This window comes from Barbus barbus (genome assembly GCF_936440315.1).
Source record: "Barbus barbus genome assembly, chromosome: 34".
Lineage (NCBI taxonomy): Eukaryota > Metazoa > Chordata > Actinopteri > Cypriniformes > Cyprinidae > Barbus > Barbus barbus.
This window is the reverse complement of record NC_136762.1, coordinates 18,379,420-18,402,949: the sequence shown is the minus strand read 5'-3', so window position 1 is coordinate 18,402,949 and position 23,530 is coordinate 18,379,420. Positions and strand designations below refer to the sequence as shown.

Sequence of the window (23,530 nt, the reverse complement as noted above, 5' to 3'; positions counted from 1 at the left end):
AACAGCAGGTTGTAAGCAGACTGAAAAATTTTGAAGCATTTCCATGCTGTTAGGTAAGACTGTAGGGTCCTGGGGGAGACTGCTTGAAGAATCGAATTGAGGGACGCTTCGAGGAGAGGTTTCAGAGGATGATTTACGGGAATATCAGCTCTGAATAGGGAGGTACCGGGGTTGGGAGTGGGTCCGCCTCTGGCGCCAACGTTCTGAATTTCTGGAAGGCAAAGCAAGAGAGAAAGTCTGCTATTAGATTTTTGGACCCGGGAATATGTTTTGCAGTTATGATGAATTGTTCGTAACCTGAAATCCAAATCAGGCGTCAAAGGCATTAGTGCGGGTGAATGGGAACGGCCTTTGTTAATGCAGTGCACTGTAGCATCGTTGTCGCAGTGGATAATGATGCTAGTGGCAGACCACTCTTTGCCCCACAGAAGGGCTGCGACAACTAAGGGACATTAGTGGCTGAGGTAGACTTAGTAGCTGGGGGGGCCATGTAGATGCGAACCAGTGGCCTTGATAAAAACCTCCGAAACTGACAGAGGGTGCGGCATCGGTAAATAATTGGATGTCGACTGGGGAAGAAATCAGGGTATTGTAAAAGAAGGATAAGCCGTTCCACTGTTTGAGAAAGGATATCCATAAGCTGAGCTCGTTGCAGCATGAGTCAGTTAGAGCTATTTGATCCTCAATTGCGTCAAACATTTTGGGGCTGCTTCTGCAGCCGAAGGTGAGGCGGACGGAAAAGTAAAATTTTTCCTGCCAGCGGATGCCGAATAAATGCCAAAAGTCTGGGTGAATGGGTAATACTTTAAAGGCAGAAGTGATGTCGACTTTGGCCAGCCAAGCGCCACGACCCGCGATTTTGATCAGGGTAATGGCTTGGTCAATGTCATGGGAGTGGAGGGAAAATTCTTCGAGCGGAATGAGGCTATTAATGCTCGGGAACGGGGAATTGTATGGTGATGACAAATCAATTATGAGGCGTTTTTTACCTGAAAATTTTCTGGTAGCTATGCTGATGGGGCTAACTCGGAAAATGTTAAAGGGAGGGACGGAAAAGGGGCCGATCATGAAGTTTGCGTCTATTTCTTTTTTGATTAGGATATCGACGGTTTCGGGTTCGGTGAGAGCGGACTGGAGATTGGGGCAATATGAGGCTTTGGGTGGGGAAATTTCCGGCGCCGGGGTGAAAACCGTGTGAGAGACCTGATATGACATAATCAAAGAAATAAGGGTCAGGGTGATGGAGCAGTTCTATGGATAAACAAGAAACATTTACAGGAGTCGATAAATATTTTTTAGTATTTTTATTTGCAGCTTTTTTTCAACAGGACAAATCAAGCGGGCGTGAGCACCGCCACAAAAATTGCAAACGTGTATAAACCGGCATAAACTTGATCTACCCATTTTGAAACTGATGCAGACCTGGCTGTCGGAGGAAAATGGGCGGTGGCGAAGTAAAGGAGATGGGTTGGATGAGACGTCTGGAATGCTTGGCACGTAGCTGGTGGATTTGAGCTGAGATGATTCTGGGCAGGGGGGGATGGATGGGTTGATGAAGGGGCATATGGTGGTGGAGTGGGAAATGGATCGGCAGACCGCACATGTTATGTTACGGCAGCCTAAAAATACTCTGTTGTGGAGTTCGGTGTCCTGGGCTCCCCAGTAAGGGGCTTGATTCCACTGGGCCACTCGAATGGCGCATTTAGCTGCAAATAGTTTGTGGTACGTATAGAAGTGGGAGCCTCCGTATGATAATGCGAGTTTGGCAATTATCGCAAGATAGTCGCCGAGCTCGCGTCTCCTGTGGGGAAACTCGGTGTAGCGGTTGAAAGCGATTGTGAATTCTGTGAATGATAAGACACGTGACGGGTTGTTAGCTGTGTTTTTTAAGGTGACGGAAAATTCGCCGCAGTCGATTTGGCGATCAGCGGACGGAGGTGAAATTGGTGACAAAAGGGAGAAAAGGTCTATATCCGCACCTGATAAGATCTGCGTCCTGATGGAGTTGGCTACGGGGGCTGGTTCCAGTGCGAGCGCATTTGGCGGGATGGGTAGGGGTGTGGCTGAAGAAAGTGAGAATGGACCTTGGGCGGAGGGAAGGGGAAAGGTAGCCGCCGAGGCAGCTAGCGGAGGCATGCTCGTGCTTGGGTAAGCTCGGTGAGCGGAGGAAAGGGAGGGGAAGAGAGGAGGAATGGTGGGCGCTGGAGCTTGCGCCGTGGTTAGCGGAGGCATGCTCACGCTTGGGTAAGCTCGGTGAGAAGAGGAAAGGGAGGGGAAGAGAGGGGGAATGGCGGGCGCCGGGGCTTGCACCGATTGTGGAGGCATGCTCGCTCTATACGTGTGTGATGGGGCTGCTGGCCATGGGTAGGGGAGGGGATTGGGAGTGGGGTGGGGCCGGGGCTTTGGGTGGCTCTTCGCCGCTAGCGGAGGTGTGCTCGCTCTGACGCGGCAGCTTGTGTAGGCGAAGGCCAGCTCTTCGCCAGGATGGGTTACTAGCTCGGTGGCTCGAGGAGGAGGGTGGGGGCTGGTGGCAACGGCATCCGGGGTGCGGCCTAGGCTTGCTGAAGGCCTTCTGGTGCGGCCTAGTGGCCGGAGGCCCGTCCCCGAGGGAGTGGTGAATTGTTTGGGTCGTGAATAAGGAATGCCGTGGCCCTGGCTTGCTTTAGTCACTGCTTTGGACGGAGGTGCAGAGTTTGAAGGCTCCCCGGACTGGAGAGAAGCGTAGAGGGCGAGGAGAGCCGGCTTGGTAGAACGACTTGGGATGATGACGTCGGTGCTGGTGAGTACCTGGCGAAGTCCTGCCACGGTCCAATTTTTTCGCGGCGTAAGAAACGGCTGACGTGAAGGAGGATGCTGGAGAAGGTGGCTGACGCCTTGAAGATGAAGGTGATGGTGTGCCTCAACGCCTGGATATATGAGCGGGTGCTGCGCGGGAAGGCCGGCGGCCCCGTGTTGCAGCTGTGGGCTCGATTGTGATGTCCTGCGGAGCGCTGGTGTATTTGACAGCTGCTGGTGATGCAGGAGGATCTGTGGCTTCGAAGGAATTTTCGTTTGCGAAAAGTTCTATCTCTGACATGTTTCTGCGAATTGGGTGTGCCAATGCTGGAAGACGAGAGATAATGACGGTAAGACTGCTTGGTTATTTATAGGGATTCACTCTCGTGCTGATTGGCTAGGTGGTGTAATTGCTGATGATGAATTGGCCGTGTTTATTATCTGCGCGTGCTCCTCCTGAAATTTGTTAATAAAACATCACTTAAAGGCATAGTTAAACTAAAAAGAATATTACTTTTTTTTTTGTTACCGTTACTTTGTTCCAAGTATGTTTGTGTTATTTTAATATTAGTTTTATTCTACTCTAGAATTTATGTTCATTTATATGAGCTTTTATTTGTGTATTTTCTGTTTTCATTGTACTTTTTCTGTTTCAGTCAATTCATTTATTTTGTCATTTTTATTAGTTTTTTATTTCTATTTATCATTATTATCATTTTATTATCTTATATCATTTATTTTATTGTCTTGGTTTTAGTAATTTTACTACTTCAAACTTTCCACATTTTGTTTCAGCAATTTATTTCAGCTCAGTTAACAAAAATAATTTTTATAATACATTTTTTTGCTAACCATAACAGCACCTATCTGCATGTTTTTCGTTTGTGCAACAAAAATAATGTTCATCTTTTCAATGCAAGGAAAGCATCATAAAAGTAGTCCATAAAACTTTTCTTTTAATCCAATACTATATTTGATGTCTTTTTATTTTTTTATTTTTTTGAGGAACAGATTCAAATTTAAGCAGTTATTCACTAAAAGTCGTGCTTTTCTGGATCCACATACATTTTTATTACATGAAAAAGACTAGTGTGAACATTCTTCAATTGTTCTTATTTTGTGTTCTACAGAAAGAAAGTAATACAGGACTGGAATGAAATGATGATAAGTAAATAATGACAAAATTATGGATGAACTACGGGTGAGTTTATACAAGATTTTTTTTGTCACCTCACCCTACCTCAGTCTTATTTCTCATAAAGCTGCTTATATCTTTTATTGTGCACTTCTGGTGACGTTCATCACCACTCCACTGCCATTATGACATTTAACAAAGCATTCATTTAAAATGTTCTCGTCGGTCTTGTCATGCCACATCACTGTGGTCTTAAAAAACAACTCTAATCCAAGTGAGCTGTTGCGTGCAAAAGAAGAGTTTGTTTCCTGCTTTTTTTTTTTTTAATCTGAAAGTAGGGGATGCATCAGCCGGTTTTCCCCTCCCAGTGACCTGACAAAAAGACCAAGGGCTCTGGGACAAGTCTTCCCACACCTAAATGAAGTTAAGATGTTTCACAAGAGAGTGAGGTCAGGTTCGGATCTCAGTTCACGCTGGGGCATTTGGCGCATGAGACGGGGAGTGGAATGCATAGTGGAGAGCTCGAATATACTGTTGGACCCCTTGAACAGCTTGTAGCAGTTAGTGATGTCAGGAGAGAGAAAAACAAACACAAGGAAGGCTTCAAAGACCAGGCATATCTCTTTCATTAATTCATTTCTGATATGTTTCCCCTCGTTTCCTTCTTGTTCTCACTCATCCTCGCCGTTCTGTGTAGCGACCTTTCGATTTGTTCCTCATTACCTTTGCCAATTTTTTTAATTTAATGTCACACTATACCTCTCATTTCCTATTTAGTCTTTAAAATCTGATTGGCAGAGTTGGGCTGGCCCTTAGATGACTTTTGCCAGGCCTACGTGCTTTTTGAAGTTTTATGTATTGTTAAGCCAGGCCTGGATTGAGGTAATGATAGAACCCTTAAGATTACAACAATGATAATTGTATCCCTTGCCTTTTAATAACTTAAAAGACAGATCAAAGACTTTGTTCATAGTCTATGTTTCATTTTTCTGTCATTTTACATGTTTACAATAAATGCAATGAAATGAACACAAATGTGTCTATCTGGACTTGATTCAGGTATCTGAGGCTGAGGCCATCTGTTCATTTCTACCAATAGCTATACAGCTGCATATAAGACTTTATTAAAGAACTATGTTGAAGGAATATTTAGGGTTACATACAGCTTAACTGTAACAGCATCTGTGGGCTGAAAATAATTTCAACGCAACGCTCCGTTTGGAAGAACAAATAAAAAATGGCAGCGATCTATTTGGCGAATACACACAGCAGTATTAAACTAACACACTCTCTTGGAAATGTGTAACTGTTCTACTTTTACTTTTACGCCCCACTGACGGTTAGATTTAGGGGTGAACATTCATGTGTTGTTTTACTTTTTTTTTTATTGTTTTCACACAAATTACATAATTTGAAGTCCAATGAAATTTCTAATTTGTTAAATAGTTTAGTTTGGGTTATGTCAATCTGTATTAGTATATTCATTTTTTCATAACATACTTGGTGAGTAAACTTATTAACACATGAATTTAATTTTTAGTTTCAATTAATTTTTTCTGGTAAATTTTTCAGAATTATTCTCTAAATTATAAAGTTGATAGGTTTTTTTTTTTTGAGTACTGATAAACAGGGTTATTATTGGTATTATTTAGTTTTACTAAAATTAATTTTTTTAAAATTAATTATTTGAAATAAAACTACACAACAAAATTACTAAACCTTGATTTACTATGATTTACTGAATTACTAAACTAAAATCTAATTAAAAAAAATATATTATATACACTAACCGGCCACTTTATTAGGTACACCTATTCAATTGCTTGGTAACACAAATTGCTAATCAGCCAATCACATGGCAGCAACTCAATGCATTTAGTCATCTAGATGTGGTGAAGACGACTTGCTGAAGTTCAAACCGAGCATCAGAATGGGGAAGAAAGGGGATTTAAGTGACTTTAAACATGGAATGGTTGTTGGTGCCAGACGGGCTGGTCTGAGTATTTCAAAACCTGCTGATCTACTGGGATTTTCACACACAACCATCTCTAGGGTTTACAGAGAATGGTCTGAAAAAGAGAAAATTGTGTGGCAGTTGTGTGGACGAAAATGCCTGGTTGATGTCAGAGGAGAATGGGCAGACTGGTTAGAGATGATAGAAAGGAAACCGTAACTCAAATAACCACTCGTTACAACAAAGGTAATATGCAGAATACCATCTCTGAACACACAACACGTCGAACCCTGAAGCAGATGGGCTACATCAGCAGAAGACCACACCAAGTGCAGCTCCTGTCAGCTAAGGACAGGAAACGGAGGCTACAGTTTGCACAAGCTCACCAAAATTGGACAATAGAAGATTGGAAAAACGTTTCCTGGTCTGATTAGTCTCGATTTCTGCTGCAACATTCAGATGGTAGGGTCAGAATTTGGCGTAAAGATCATGAAAGCATGGATCCATCCTGCCTTGTCTCAACGGTTCAGGCTGGTGGTGGTGGTGTAATGGTGTGGGGGATATTTTCTCGGCACACTTTGGACCCCTTAGTACCAACTGAGCATCGTTTAAACGCCACAGCCTACCTGAGTATTGTTGCTGACCATGTCCATCCCTTTTTGACTACATCTTCTACTTCCAGCAGGATAATGCACCATGTCACAAAGCTAAAATAATCTCAGACTAGTTTCTTGAACATGACAATGAGTTCACTTTACTCAAATGGCCTCCACAGTCACCAGATCTCAATCCAATAGAGCACCTTTGGGATGTGGTGGAACGGGAGATTCGCATCATGGATGTGCGTGATCACTGTGTGATGCTATCATGTCAATATGGACCAGAATCTCTAAGAAATGTTTACAAAACCTTGTGGAATCTATACCACGAAGAATTAAGGCAGTTCTGAAGGCAAAAGGGGGTCCAACCCAGTACTAGCAAGGTGTACCTACTAAATTATATATATATACAGTGCCCTCCAAAAGTATTGGAACAGTAAGGCCAATTCCTTTATCTTTGATGTAGACTGTAAACATTTGGGTTTGACATCAGAAGATGAATATGAGATGAGAGATTAACATTTCAGCTTTATTTTCATCTGGATCTGATACACAACTTAGAAGATAGCACCTTTTGTTTGAACCCACCCATTTTTCATGTTACCAAAAGTATTGGAACATGTGACTGACAGGTGTGTTTTGTTGCCCAGGTGTGTCCTATTAATTGATTATTCAAACAATAAATAGCACTGAATGTCTGCGCTCAGTTTCAGATCCGTGCAGACTGCATTTATAGTTAGTTAGACGTGTAATCGACATGAAAACCAGAGAGGTGACTATGGGTGAAAAACGAGTAATTGTGAAGCTGAGAGAAGATGAAAAATCAATCAAACCATTGCACAAACACTGGCAATAGCAAGTACAACCATATGGAATCTCCTGAGGAAGAAAGAAACCACTGGTGTACTAAGTAACACCTCAAACGGGTAGATCAATGAAAACATCTGCAGTTGATGACAGAAACATTGTGACAGCTGTAAAGAAAGACCCTAAAACAACTGTTAGTGACATCAGCAACAACCTCCAGAGGGCAGGAGTGAAGGCATCACAATCTACTCTTCGCAGAAGACTTCATGAACAAAAGTACAGAGGCTACACCAGAAGATGCAAACCAGTCATTAGCAAGAAGAATAGGAGACGAGCCTCAGAAATTCTGGGACAAGGTTTTATGGACTGATTTTATGGACCAAAGTGATGGAAAGGCTAAAGTTTGGAGAAAGAAAGGATCTGCTCATGATCCCAAACATACAAGCTCATCTGAACACAGTGTACACAGGTGTACATTATAGTACACATTACACAAGTAATAATGGCTTGGGTTTTCATCGCTTCTTCTGGGACAGGCTAATTAATCTTCATTAATGATGTAACACATGATGGCAGCAGCAAAATTAACTCAGAAGTCTACAGAAATATTTTGTCTGACAATTTACAGAAAGATGCAACCAAACTGATTGGGAGATCCTTCATCATGCAGCAAGATAATGACCCAGAACATAGTGCCAAAACAACAAAGGAGTTCATCAGGGGCAAGAAATGGAAGGTTTTAGACTGGCCAAGTCAATCTCTACACTTAAACCCTGTAGATTATGCATTTTATCTGCTAAAGAAGAGACTGAATGGAGTAACCCCCCAAAACTGAAAGAGGCTGCGGTGAAAGCCTGGAAAAGCATCACAAAAGAAGAATGCAAAAGTTTGGTGATGTCAATGGGTCACAGGCTTGATGCAGTTATTGAAAGCAAAGGATTTGCAACTAAATCCCAAATGTTTACAGTCTACAGCAAAAATAAAGGAATTGCTGTTCCAATACTTTTGGAGGGTACTGTATATATATAACTAATAAAATTGTAGATACAAAATGGAACCAAATGACATTTTGTTTTCTTTAATGGTTTTTGCACTTGAATTTTTGCACAGATGAGAAGGGTGGTTCTTTTTTTAGTGAATACCGTGCAAACAGTGTATTTTGAATCCCAAATTATTACTTTAATGTAATTTTTCTTTTAAGTGAATCAAATTCATACAGCCCAACCAGTGTATTGTGATTTCTCACTGTCTGTGACTCGAATAAATCAGTTATTTTTAGTGAATCAAACGCATAGAACTGTGAGACATAAATAAGTGTAGTTAACTGGTTGTTCTTAAGATAATAAAATGTGCGCATTATGTTAGTTAGGGCTAGATATTAAGTCTAAGCACCTTTTGAAATAATTATTTTAAATGTCGTAATATCATAATTTGGTAATGCAATTGCATTTCTTTTTATCTGTATTCCTTAAAAGTACTAAAAGAATTGTCATTAAGGAACCAGAAGCTTCAGAAGAGGTACATTTACAGTTCCCTTTTCTTCTGTCGATAGAGCCTATTCCTTTAATTCTGATGTAATCAGGGTGATTTGTGGCAAAATTCAGATCTTCACTCTTTTTCTGAGATTCTAGACAGACCAAGATGAAACATGTACCATTTGTGGATGTTCGGACTGTGTGGCATACCACAAATTTCATCACGGTGGTGCGTATAGGTTTTTGGAGTCGTTTTCACAGCCGACTGGAGGCCGATATTTTTGTCAGTGTGTGTTCTTTATCCTCCCTGATGAACACCGTTGGATGTGTTTGTAGAATGTATGCGTGTACGTGACAGGGCAGGGTTGCGAGGTCAGCGGTGGGTTGGCTGGTAGACAGGTGACAGCTGCTCCCACAGCTCAGACTGCAGTGAAGTGGAGACAGCACAGACTGTGTGTTGTTCTGCCCTAAATACAACAAACATGCACAGGGCAACCATAAACAAGCATAAATAACAGACCAAACCTTTGCATATGAAATGGCAATTGACCCTGGTTTTCCAATGATAAAGTAATAAAACTATTAGGTTAGTGCTTGAAATCGTGATCATCAGGATGTACACATTCATGCAACTCGATTACTGCTGTCATTGAAGCAAAAAAGGACCAAGAGTAAAAATGATGTTGCCTTGCATTCAAAGAACTCTAAATCCCTTTGCGCTCACCTGGGCTTTGATGTGGCAGCCTGACATCAAACGTCAGACCACATCTGAAGTTTACCTGGTCTTAAGTTTTGTTGATAGTTAAGCACAATTTTAAGCTACATTCATTGTAACTAGTCATTATAACTCTATAGGTAAAACAGAGGGTTCCTTACTGAACAGCCTCAGTTTTGGTTGAAAGTCACTTTACACACGTTTTATAAGGGGTTGACATTTAAATAGCTACAAATCTTGTAGCATGGAATAGAGCAAAGATTTTTTTTTCTCTTCATTAACATTTGTCAATGGGTATCATTATTTGTTCTGGTTGTAAGTACAGTGGTTCTCAAACTTTTTGACTCAAAGGTCCCCCCATTGTCAATACGATATTCAAACCTTAGAATTAAAAAAGAAATTGCAAGTATTTATATTTTTAATTAATTAACCACAATTCATTTTTGTACTCCAGAAGTTCAAGAACTGTATGTTTTTCAATAAAAGCAATATTTATTGGGATTAAATATTTCTGAATTTAATTAGAAATTTAATTTAGATTAGATATCCTGAACCCCAGACAATTTTCTCTGGACCCCTAGAATCACTACCTTATTTTTATTTAGAGTTATTTAGAGTTTTATTATCATTATTATAGTTTGTATAATATTATATAATTATATAATACTATACTGTAAAAAGCACCGTCTTTCGGATGAGACGTTAAAGACGTCGGATGAGACGAGGTCCTGACTCTCTGTGGTCATTAAAAATCCCATGGCACTTCTCGTAAAGAGTAGGGGTGTAACCCCGGTGTCCTGGCCAAATTCCCTCCACTGGCCCTTATCAATCATGGCCTCCTAGTAATCCCCATCCACTTGATTGGCTCAATCACACTCTCCTCTCCACCTGTAGCTGGTGTGTGGTGAGCGCACTGGCGCCGTTGTCTTGTGGCTGCCGTCGCATCATCCAAGTGGATGCTGCACACTGGTGGTGGTTGAGGAGAGACCCCCACATGATTGTAAAGCGCTTTGGGTGTACAGCAATACACAATAAATGCGCTATATAAATGCATCATTCATTCATTCATTCATTCATAGTTTATATTTTTAGTGATGGTGCTTTAAATCCACTGTTTCCAACAGTACATTTCAAGAAAGTTACTGTGATAGTTTTGTGCAATAAAAGTCTGTTTATTTGTTGAATATCTGTTTGCCAGTGGCCTGTGTGTTCTTGCATTGAGCCTGTGCTATTTTTTAAATGTTGGTCTTTATACACAAGCAAACGTTTTTGTCTATTTCGTCTCACCTTGCTGTTTTTTTCAGTGTCTTACGTTATGAGCATTGCATTTCTAAGACTGACACATTGAAAATGTATAAACACGTTTCGAGACCCTTGCATTCTTCTCCATTGTTGCATTCAGCGTTTTTAACACAAGGCATGTCCGATTTGAACGGACGCAAAGAAATGCACTTGACCCTATTTATATATAGTTTCCTGAATAACTTATTTTTGAATATGCATATGTTGCTATAGAATTCAAACAGATTAGGAATGAAATAAGGGTGAGTAAATTATGAAATAATTTTCATTTTTGGGTGATCTATCGATTTAACACAACAGTACAAACTGAGTCTTACAGGTAAACTGGTGCACCCTATAAGCTCAGTTTGCTGATTGACGTAAATGTCTCTTTAACAATCTCAGTGTGAATTGAAATGGGTGATCCTCTGGTCTCAGCAAATTTGATATTCAAGCAGTCAGCCAGATTGCAGTGTAGCCTCTCTCTCTCACACACACAAACACACACACACACACCCTCCCTCTCTGCGTCTTTGTGTGTGTGTGGTAGTATTCTTGCAATTACAGGGTAGGCAGGGGAACAGGCAGAGGGAGAGCCTGCACCCATACAGGCATGATATAATAGCAGAGGTTTACCACTAGTATGCAGCTGCCAAGGTTTCAAAATATCAGACACTCTTTAGTGCCTCCATATACCCACTTTTTATGATATGGTCTCGTATACCCAGCCTATGTATTTTAAATAGTATGGGTTTTACCTTGTGACTGTTTTGATGGTAGGAATACTTCTTAGCACAGTTATTTGTAAAAACAGCATTAAATGCGCTAACTTCTTTTTAGAAGAGAGGAAAGCTTAGTGTCTCGATTAACAGTTTTTCCATCTGAAATGCAGCCATTTGTGGGCTTTAATGACTGAGGAGATTTTGCCGTTTCTCTCAGAATATGTTTTGCACAGCTCCCATCCTGTAACCTATAATTTTTCTGTGTTTTCCAATGATCTTCACGGAAATGTGTTCTTTTGTTTTGCTTTCAGAACACCATGATTTCTTGCATGGTGCTAAGCTGCAGTGTGTTGTTGTTTACCAAGCAAGATTGACTGTTAAAGGGATAGCCTAAAAATGAAAATGTGGTCATCATTTACTTATCCTCTTGTTGTTCCATACCTGTATGACTTTTTTCTGTGGAAAACAAAAGATCCAGTGTTGTTTTGGACCCCACTGACTTTCGCTTTATGAACAAATCATTGTTCAAAATATCAACTTTTGTGATATTTTCTGATCTTTCCACAAGCCTAGTGAGTTTTGCTTTGTATCCATGCAATGATACTAGGAAAGCACATGGAATGGAAGTGACAAAACTCTCTATAAAGCACTGTTTACAGGAAACAAACAAGAAGTACATTAGTAACACAGCATCAAAAGTTCAACCACTTCAAAAACTGAATAAATATCAACTTTTTTTTACTGAGGAATTTATGTAAATTAGGCTTTTATGATATTTTTTCATAACAAAAACAGGAACTAATTGCATTAATACCGGTATATACTCCCTTTTAAAAGTTTAGGGTCAGTACGATTTTTTTTTAAGGATTAAGTACTTTTTTATTCAGCAAGGATGCATTAAATTGATCAAAGTGATAGTAAAGACTTTTACATTGTTACAAGTAAATGCTTGTAAACTTTCTATTCATCAAAGAATCTTCAAAAATCAGTACAACCGTTTTCAACACTGATACAATGAAACAATGCTTGAGCAGCAAACAACATATTAGAATGATTTCTGAAGGATCATGTGACACTTAAGACTGGAGTAATGATGCTGAAAATACAGCTTTACCATTAGAGGAATGAATTGCATTTAAAATATATTAAAATAGAAGACAATTATTCTAAATTGTAATAATATATCACAGTATTACGGTTTGTGATCAAATAAAGTTATTTAATTAGACAGTTATTTTTATTAGACAAAAACTGTGTAATGCAGTATGAATCATCGATATCTTTTGCCCTGTTTTCCCAGAAGAAAATAGAAAATATTAATTTTGCCAATATTTAGAAGTACACTAACATATTGATAGCTTTAAAGCTAACAAAATTCTTCATCATGATATTATGGTGTCTTTTAATGGGACCCATATGGACCCTGTCTGATCTACTTCTCTTCCCAACACCTTTTTTTAATCTATCTCTTCCATTGTAATTTTAACTGCCAGCTCACCAGAATATCATGTTTACATCAGCAAATAACTCCAGTGCGTTCAAATAAACATGCAAAGGGCACAGGCACAGATTAAAGAGGCCTATTAAATTATAAAAAAAGCTCCTAAATTGGCTGTTGATGTTTTTCATCTTGTTCCAGCAGCTTTTATTAGGCAAGGTGCTCAGACGGTTAACGGTGAGGACAGTCGGAGCTTCCCGCAGTGTGACGCGGGGGTCTGTATGGTGCTCATTATGGATGTGAAGCACGGGCTGTGTGGCACAGCACTCACAGCCTGCTGCAGTAGAGAAGGAAGGCCTCCCGCATGGGGCGTCATTAAGGCTGGGGAAAACACGAGCCCTCATTATCTGTTGTACGATATCTCCCACTACTGTACTTCAGTTATGACCTTTGAAGGTCATAACTGATGGAAGTGATGTCAGCTAGATTAGACAGATGGATAGTGTTTTAAACTGATTCACAGAGGTTTTCTGTGAGATGCTCCTGCAGTATTTGAACAATTAGTCTTGAATTCGGTGAGTCATTCAAAAATGTTTTATAATTAACTTTTTCACAACATTTGAACTTTCAACAGATTCTGTTGACACTGGCAACAACAACTTATACAGTAGATAAGTAGCTTTTCCCTCAGATATATCATAATCAATTTGATGTGCTAAACCAATAAAAAACCAAATAATTCACTCTTAACAATAAAAGTTCTTTATTGGTATTGATGGTTCCATGAAGAACCTTTAACATTCATGGAACCTTTTCATTACACAAAAGGTTCTTTATAGCGGAAAAGGGTTCTTTAGATTATTAAAATGTTCTTCATATAAAAAATGGTCCTTTTAAGAGCTGTTCACTGAAAGGTTCTTTGGGGAACCAAAAATGGTTCTTCAGTTGCATTGCTCCAAAACCCCCCTTTTTAAGTGTTGAATGGAAATTTTGGCTTGTGTTAATCTATTTCCTAAAATCATTCTTCCTGATGATCTGTATCTCTCCAGGTGTGTGGGCCAACAAGGTTGTGGTTCCTGAGCAGGTGACTGCAGTTCAGGGGAAAAACGTTACTTTGACCTGCAGGGTGGAGGTCAGCATAAACCTTAGTCTGACCCAGAGTTCCTGGGAACGCCGTCTGGCCTCCGGCACCGTAACTTTGGCTGTCTTCAACCCCCAATACGGGACCTCCGTAGCTGATGAGTACAGCAAACGTGTGCACTTCATCAAGCCCTCAGTGCATGATGTATCCATTGTCCTGCAGGGCGTGGGATTTGCAGACATCGGGACCTATACTTGTAAAGTTGTCACCTTCCAACTTGGAAACATGCAGGCATCCACAACTGTAGACATTATGGGTGAGTATACCTTTGTGGACAGTTTGTACACTATATAATTGTGTAGGTGTAAATTCCTTGAGGCGAATCATTTTGTAAAACATTAGAATCCTCCTGAACCCTATAGTTGCTGGGTCATAAATCTTTCACAAATTTTCATTCAGTCATTCATTCATGCATGCATTTATTTTTTCCCAGGTTTGTATGGTTTTAAGCACAAAAAAGTGTGTACCTAAAAAACAAAAGTGTGCACAAAAAAACACAATTATTCATTTCTGCATTTATTTATACAAGGCACTTAAAAGTGATTAACTGACATTCCAAAAATTCTCTATTGAAAACAAGACTGGAATTATAGGGAAGTGATTTAGAAACTTCTGTTGAAATGGCTTATTTTTGTAGATTGTAATTATAGAAAGGGCTGGAAACACCCTTCACAGAGCCCCTTTTCTGCTCGAGTGAATTGAAGCGTTGTCAAACGCTACAGAGATGACAAAAATATGTGTCACACACTGGCACTTAGCACATTACTTCTATTTTGTTTTGTGGGGTGTCATTTTTTCCTCCATGTTTATTTCCTGCGGCAAAACATAAAAACAGAAGCTAATCTTTTCCCTATTATAAGTGGTAAAACTTCTGAATTGTATCGATCCAGTCTGAAATGGCATTACTGATTGAGACGTTAATGCAAAGCCCTATTAGTCCTTGGCATTTTCACAGAAAAGAGAGAAATTTACCCAAACCTCTAAAACTATAAAATCACTGGCCTATGAGCTGCTTTGAGTTTGTGTTTTTTGCACACAAGCTTGAAGCCGCCATCCCTATTCCTGTGAATTTAACAATGATGAATCATCAGAATGAATTCTCAATGACCGTGTGAATTTTTACAATAAAACACATCAGATGCTGGCACGCAAGCTAAGCGGTATAATTTGTACCCACAATTCATTCTTTTCCTTTTTTAACATAATTACTTTGCTTTCACTTGGAGTCCATTATAATGACACAATTGTTTGGGGAACTGTGGTTTTGGCGACAGCCCTGGTCTGCAACCCAGAGCTGGAATGTTTTGGGTCTGGATTTGTGTGGGGGTGACAGTGACCCGGCCTTAATTCTTGCCCCGTCTAATGATAAATCAATACCTGGGCCCTCTCCTGGGCCTTCGGCCACCCACAACCTGCACGTCAGATCAGCTGGTTCTCCACTTATATCAGGAGGGTTGGGTGTGAATGAGTTGCCAAGATGCCCCTGCAAGCTCTGAGTCAGCAGAGCTCCAGCGTGATGCAGATGGCATGGAGTTTAGGTTAGATGAATGCAGGGTATGTCTGATTTTGGCATTCGGATGTCAGCGCTCTGTGATGCGCTGTGGGTCACCACCATTCAGGTTCTGCAGGGCTATATTTAGCATTAGGGGTCCCTGGGGTTATTTCGATTTCTCGTATACAGGAGCGGCCTGTAAACAGAGTAGAACAGGTGTGTGGAGCAGACGGCCTTGCGTGTAGGATTAAGTTGACGTTCCTGGCCCACATGGCCAAACTGTTTCTTAAGAGCGCAGCTGTTGCAATTCTCTAGAGAGACTGATGGGGAAAGGAAAGAGGGAAAAGGACAAATTAAAGTAGTATTGATACGATTTTATTAATAGAGGATATTATGGCTGCATTCACAGATCACTGTGGCCCAAAACTCAATTCTGACCATTGCCAGTTTCATGCAATACACTACTAGATTTCTATACTAGGTTTTTTTTTTAATTGTTTTATTCAGCAAGGATGCATTACATTGATCAAAAGTGACATTTAAAGACATTTGTAATGTTACAAAATATTTCTATTTCAAATATAAGTGGTTCTGTAAAACTTTCTATTCATTAAAAAATGAATCCTGAAAAGAATTTGATTAATTCTAAATATAAATGTTTCTTGTTAGAATGATTTCTGAAGGAACATGTGACACTGAAGACTGGAGTAATGATGCTGAAAATTCAATTTCGTCATCTATATATTACGTTTTAAAATATAGCTATTACAATAGAAAATAGTTACTTTAAATTATAATAATATTTCACAATATTACTGTTTTTATTGTACATTTAAACAAAAAAATTCAGCCTTGGTGAGCATAAGAGACTCTTTCACAAACATTTAAAAAATGTACAGACTCCGAACAGTATAGCCAATGTGACAGTGACAAGGACCTATACATTATTATCACTACATTATTATGTCAATAATGTGTTGTGATTAAATACAATTGTAGCTTTATATGTTTAATGTATTACTCAAATAAGTGATACTTTACTCATTTATTTAAAAAAAAAAGGTCTTATAGGTCGTATTGTCAGACTGTGTCTCGTGTTTCCCCTCCTCTCGTGTCCATATTTGGCCTTCCTGTTCCTGTCCTCGTTCCCTGTAATCATTAGTTCATTAGTCCCCAGCCCTGTGTTTAATTACTCCGCACCTGTTTCTGTTCTTCCTCGTTGATTTCCCAGTGTTCTTAAGCCCTGTGTCTCCCTGTCTCCCATGTCCCGTATAAGTTCCACGTTCTGTGTTTTGGATTGAAATAAACCTTGTTGTATGGAATATCATCGTGTTTCCTCGCTCCTTGCTCCGAGAACAGCGTGACATAATACTGGACCGAAACAGCAGTAAGCGGCGTTTCTCCTCCCCCGTTTTGTTTTCCGCTTTTGAATAGTGTTTTGCTTGTTCCTGCCCCCCTCTGCGCCGCCCGCCTCCGCGCCCTTATACCCCGAGATCTGCCGTTCGTGGAGTATACCGGGGAGTTCTGCGGGCTCGCCAAGAGTGCGGAGCTACACGACGCGGCCATCCTCCATCTGTTCCGGCTCCGGGCCTGTTTCCACTGCCTCATCGACCTCCCAGACCCCACTGGATTGACCTGGAGAGAAGGGATATACTGGTGTCTGGGAGACGTCTGAGCCAGAGCCTGCCCGTCCTCGCCCGTGACTCTCCCGAGCCTGCCGCCGTTTGCGGCTCCCCTGAGCCCGCTGCCGTTCGCGGCTCCCCTGAGCCCGCCGCCGTTCATGGCTCCCACGAGCCTATCGGCAGAAGATATGGCAGATAAGGCAAGCCCAAAAATATGGCAAGCCCGCCTGCCGAAGATAAGGCAAGCCCGCCATACGAGAATGTGGCAAGCCCGCCAGAGATGGACAAGTGTCCTCCGGTGCCTGCGCCTCGACAGCGCCCTCCAGTGCCTGCTCCTCGCAAGTACCCTCCAGTGCCTGGTCCTCGCAAGTGCCCTCCAGTCCCTCCGCGCTTCAAGAGCGCCCCCAGGAGTCTGCGCTGTCCGAGCGCCCCCAAGTGTCCGCGCCTCCAGAGCGCCCTCAAGTGTCCACGCCTCCAGAGCGCCCTCAAGTGTCTGCGCCTCCAGAGCGCCCTCAAGTGTCCGCGCCTCCAAAGCGCCCCCAAGTGACCTCGCCATCAGAGCACCCCCTAGTGCCCGCTCCTCCTCAATGGCTCCCAGAGGGGAGCTTCCCCAAGAAAATTTTTTTGGGGGGGGCTATAGGGTCACGGCCTGTGTGGCCGGGCCAAGGCCACAGAATCCCTTTACCTGTCTTGGCTGCCCGAAAAAATAAGGCCGTGGCCTCCCGAGTCTCCAGTCCCGCCATGGCCTCCCGAGTCTCCAGTCCCGCCGTGGCCTCCAGAGTCCCTGGATCCGCCATGGCCTCCTGAGTCCCCTGTCCCGCCATGGCCTCCCAAGTCCCTGGATCCGCCCTGGCCTCCCGAGTCTCCTGATCCGCCATGGCTCCCGGAATGAGCACTGCTCTGGAGGCCGGTAGCCCTGCCCCCTGATCCCTCGAGGCCTCCAGAGCGCCCATCCCCCCTCCCCATTGGATGGTGTATGGCGCGTGGACGCGCCTTCCGGAGGGGGGGCGTAATGTCAGACTGTGTCTCGTGTTTCCCCTCCTCTCGTGTCCATATTTGGCCTTCCTGTTCCTGTCCTCGTTCCCTGTAATCATTAGTTCATTAGTCCCCAGCCCTGTGTTTAATTACTCCGCACCTGTTTCTGTTCTTCCTCGTTGATTTCCCAGTGTTCTTAAGCCCTGTGTCTCCCTGTCTCCCATATCCTGTATTGTTAGTCAAATCCCCAAGTTCCACGTTCTGTGTGTTGGATTGAAATAAACCTTGTTGTTGGAATATCTCCTAGTTTCCTCACTCCTTTCTCCGAGAACAGCGTGACACATATAGTTTAGTATAAGGATATATGGACCACATTTATAAGGTCGCATGAATATCCTCACAATACTGAATTTGAACAGAAAATTGAAATCGGGCACTGTCTTGTAGTGTGAATGTAACCTTTGAGGTGAGTGGTCTCTTAGCTAATGTTATTTCAGAAAAAAAACAATAGGTGAAATTGAATCAGTGGTTTTAATTCAAGCAGTGTGGGGTTTTGTTGCTCAGGGCAGCAGAACATTTCACAATGATTGATTTGGCTGTAATACACAATGTGTATTTCTTTTTCTTCTCTTTAAATCCATGTGGACTCTCAATAATATTAAGATACTAATATGCCACTTTCCTGTAGAGACGGAAGCCACTCAGACTCACTCTGGGATGTTGTTGTACTCCTACCTCAGCCCTCAGTAATTTCAGATCATCCATTTTTAATATGAATTTGTTGGGTTGGTGTAATAAATCAATTCTGAGTGTACTAAGGCCAGTTTCCACCTATTACTTGGTTTCTTTTTTCCCTTCCTTCCTTATTTATTCATCTTGTTGTATATCATCCTGTAGGGTCAATATCAATAACTCATTTTGTACTGTTTTTTTTCTGACCCTTCCATATTTTTATTATTTATTCCTTGTTTTCTCGAGGCACATGTATTTTGAGTAATCTTGTAGTCAAGCATTGTAATATACTTTAATTTTCTTTTAAATGTATCTTTTATTCTTTTTAAAGTGTTTAAAAGCAGTAATATAGTAAAAGTAGTAACTTTGTGAAATAATATTAGAATTTAAATGAATTGCTTTCTATTTGAATATATTCTAACATGTAATTTATTCCTGTGATCAAAGCTGAATTTTCACATGATCCTTCAGAAATCATTTTAATATGCTGATTTGCTGCTCAATAAACTTTTTTATTTTTATCAATGTGAAATCAGTTGTGCTGCTTAATATTTTTGTGGAAACCATGATACATTTTTATAAATGTCATTACTGCCACTTTTGATCAATTTAATGTCTCCTTGCTTCTTTTTTTTTTTAAACTTACTGACCCCAAAATGTTGACAGCTAATGTGTTTTTAAAACAAATATCATTTTTTTTAATACACAAATGCCTATAACAGATGTTCAAAAATAATATTCTTTAATAAAAACAAGATTTAAAATAACATCTTTTATCCTGTAAGCATCTCAGAGCTTGTTGTTCAATTTAGTCTCTTTCTCATTTTCTTTCTTTAGTGGAGCCAAAGGTCTACGTGTCTCCTGGCTCCTTGTCTCTGTTGGATGGAGATGGTAAAACTCTAGTGGCGTCATGTACAGCTGAAAGGGGTCGTCCAGCAGCAGAGGTCTTCTGGGAATCAGACCTGCCAGGCCAGACAACAGTCGTCACACAGCCGGAGCCTGAAGGCACTACCACCACTTTAGCACAATACATCTGGGCCCCCACCCGGGATGCATTTGGCCGGTCCCTCAGCTGCGTTGTACGTCACCCGGCCCTATCCAAGGATTTCCGCGTTCCCTACCGGCTCAATGTGTTTTGTGAGTGTGAATTGCTTTTATCAAAAAAATGTTACTCCTGTTTTGTATTTCAAGATCTCCGTGGGTTTCCTGTATGCTACAAAGAGCGCTGATTGCTCACTTTTGCCTCTCTCAAACTCAGAACTTAGGAGTAACTTTAACGTCTTAATCCTCAGTGTGCTTCCCTTTGGCATCTTGAACTGTTGGCTGCTGTCTGTTGAACGGCATGCTGCTTAATGGAGGCGCTTTATGAAATATCGATCTGAGCGCAGCAAGGGCAGCAACAGGAGCGGAAATACAAGTGAGGGAGTTCATACTGACAGAAGGAGGCTTTAGTACTCAATAAATCACACATTGACTTCCAAAGTGTTTAAAAGTGAGAAAACTACTTTTGAGTTTTACATCCTCATGCATTTATTAATACTAATGGTTTTATCATAGACAAAGCTGACCATGCAAACACTAGAACAATTTTATTGTTCAGAACATAAATCTTACATAAATTTAGTGACATTTATGCTTAACATTAGAACAAAACCATAATGTCAAGAAATCAAAATTTAATGCAAGATAATAATTTTAATATATTGTATTATGAGAGTTTTTAATTCTCATTCTTGCCATGGTTGCATGTGTATGATCACAAATACTGCAAAAATAGTTTAATTTAAAATAACTCCATTTCTATTTAAATATTTTTTATATATAATTTATTATTGTGATGGCAAAGCAGGATTTTACTCGAGTCTTCAGTGCCACATGACCCTGAAATGTAGTGATATTTATGCTTAAACTTAGAAATAAATGACAATCCATCAAAAAAATTCTAAATTCAATGCAAGATATATTTTAATTTAAAGTATGTGTGCTTACAGTGTAATTAAAGTGTACTTACTCAAGAAAGTACTGGTTAGTATAAAGGCCCCGATATACTTCAAACGAAATCGAAGAATGAACTGATATGACGTCATTTTGAACAAAATCAGTTTGAAACAGATTGGTACCCGTCTCACACCATAGATACAACATCATAGCATCGTTATTGTGTTTCGGGCAAACGCGCGGGCCTTGCGACATGTTTACATTAATCTACACCCCACCTCCAGCAGCGCGGGGATGTTGGAACATTCGAAAACAGTATACCGTCACTCAGCCTTTTCGAACTTCTTTTTGCCCCCAAACGAAGAATGAAGTATTGAAGTATTCGTTTGAAGTATATGAGGGCCTTAAGGTTACAACAGGGGTTAATGTTCAGGGTTAGTACCTCGTTATTACCCAGTTATTGTTATTGCTATAATAAGTATGAACACAAGCTACTGTATTTTCTTAATAAGTCTTAACATCTCTCTTAGTCTGATGCTCAAGCAAATTGTTAATAAATTTTAATAAAATGTTTAGTAATGTTTAGATATTTTATCAAACAAGACAGATTTACAGAATCTTAGATTTACAGTGCAGTGTTTAAAAGTGCAACTGTGATTTGCATTGTTCAGTAAGAAACTTGAACACTGGCTATTTTGATGAAAATTTGATCATGTTATATAGGCTGCTGAGGTTGAATCTCAAGGCTCTCGGTTTCACTCCTGAATCTTCTCTCCATATCACACATCAGTTTATTTTCTCAGCCACAGCTCAGCCTCAGTATCCTGAGGTTTCTGTGTAATTGAGTTAGTCAATCACATCTCCCCTTGCTGTTTCTGGGACTCACGTCCATAGTGTTAGAATGGTGTCGTGCTCAATTTTAATGTCTTAAAAAAAATGTTTCATTGCTTAGAAATTGTTCTTTACAGAGTACTACATTAAGTGAATTTCCAAAGTAGCATTTATATGAATTAAAGGGATAGGTCACCCCCCCAAAAAATGAATTCTGCCATAATTTACTCAACAGTTTTGTTTCAAACCTGTATGATTTTCTCTGCCATTGAACATAAAATGAGAACAATTTAAAATCTTTCATGTAGCTATAACTTGGGTTGAGAACAGTTGAGATATGGTACACAAGTCATATTTCCTACTTTTATGGGACTTCAAAGGTGCTTTTTGCCATTTTTAGAATTTGTCAGCCCCAATTTTGATTAATTTTAATTGTATAGAAAAGAACAGCATAGACATTTCACAAAATATTAGGACTGGGTTGACAATATCAATTACTTGATTTTAATCAATATTAATTTTGAAGAATCAAAATCAATTCTTAAATCGCAATAATTCAGTCTTTGAATTATTGAAATCCTTTTTTTATGACAACCACCAAATGTTTTCATTTCAACAACAAATTGGAAAAGATAATTGTATAATTAAGAAGTTGATATAAACTGCCTTATGTTCAATTTACAGTAAAAGCTTATACAAATAAATATTTAAGTGTTGATTATAATATCTAAAAATGAATAGCAAATGAATTTAATAGATACATTTTAACCTTTAACATTAAGGTAATGTACTAACTAGAGGTCCCCTATGTAGTTTACAACATTAGTTAAGAGATATTGAATATATAAATTGACATACTGTATCTGATATATATTCAGATGAAATTAAATCAAGAGTTTGTCAAATTAAATTTAATTGATTGGGTGAAATATGTGTTAATACCCAGCCCTACAATATCCTCTTTTGTGTTCTGTGGAAGAAAGAAAGGGGTTTATGTTTTGCTAAGCACTATATATTTTTATAGCAAGGCGATCATATTATTTCTTCATGCAACAATGATTTCAATTATGTTACAGTTGATCCAGATGTTATGGTGACGGGCCAGCAGGACGCGTGGTACGTGGGACAAGAAAATGTACAGCTGGACTGTAGAGCCAATGCCAACCCACCTGCTCTTTCGTACCTCTGGACCAGGTCTGTACACAAAGTTTACTACTTCTAATATTATTGGACATGGCAGTTCAATGGTAAACTTCAGCTTCAGTGTTTTAGAAGAGAAGGTTCAAGGTTGCTTCAAGGTGGTTTCCTGCTGCAAAACTTGTCAACAAGCTCTAAACTGATAATCATGTGTTTTGTCACTCCTCAGACTGGACGCCCCAATGCCTGCAGGTGTGGACACATCTAATGGCAGCCTGGTGTTTACTCGTCCTTTAGAGCCGAACGACTCTGGACAATATAGGTGTGAAGTTCAGAACGACGTTGGACAGAGATTTAAAGATGTACGCTTCCTGGTACAAGGTGAGAAGTTTCTTGTAACCTTTCAGGTCTACAGATACTAGTGATGATGTTGATGATAGGGGGCTGAAGTTTGAGGGTGGATCACTGGTTGATAAATGATGTCCTGACATTGTCTCTGCCTTCGTGAAACAGACACCATTCATACTTACCCAGACAGTAATTACTCAAGTGAGGCATTGAGGCACAAACAAAATGCCAAGTTGGTGACTCGGTGAAGCTGGATAAAAAATACTAAGTTCAAACATGTTTTTTTTTACCATGGAACCTCATAACTGGCTCATAATTGAGCAAACTCTCTATAGTTCTCCAAAGCGCACTGGACAGTTGACTCAACTGAGTTTGCTGTTCACTTGTGTCTGAGTTAACACAAACATTCTGAG

The 23,530-nt window shown here is 40.3% G+C and overlaps 1 protein-coding gene across 1 annotated transcript in view; it reads left to right on the top strand.

The window, feature by feature from the left end:
• nectin3a (nectin cell adhesion molecule 3a) overlaps window positions 1-23,530 on the top strand; it is a 63,369-nt gene that overhangs the window by 14,635 nt on the left and 25,204 nt on the right. Inside the window, exons 2-5 of the mRNA XM_079392074.1 lie at window positions 13,951-14,298; window positions 19,701-20,000; window positions 22,709-22,826; window positions 22,999-23,150. Coding sequence (XP_079248200.1) covers window positions 13,951-14,298; window positions 19,701-20,000; window positions 22,709-22,826; window positions 22,999-23,150 — 918 coding nt within the window. The remainder of the gene's footprint in view (window positions 1-13,950; window positions 14,299-19,700; window positions 20,001-22,708; window positions 22,827-22,998; window positions 23,151-23,530) is intronic.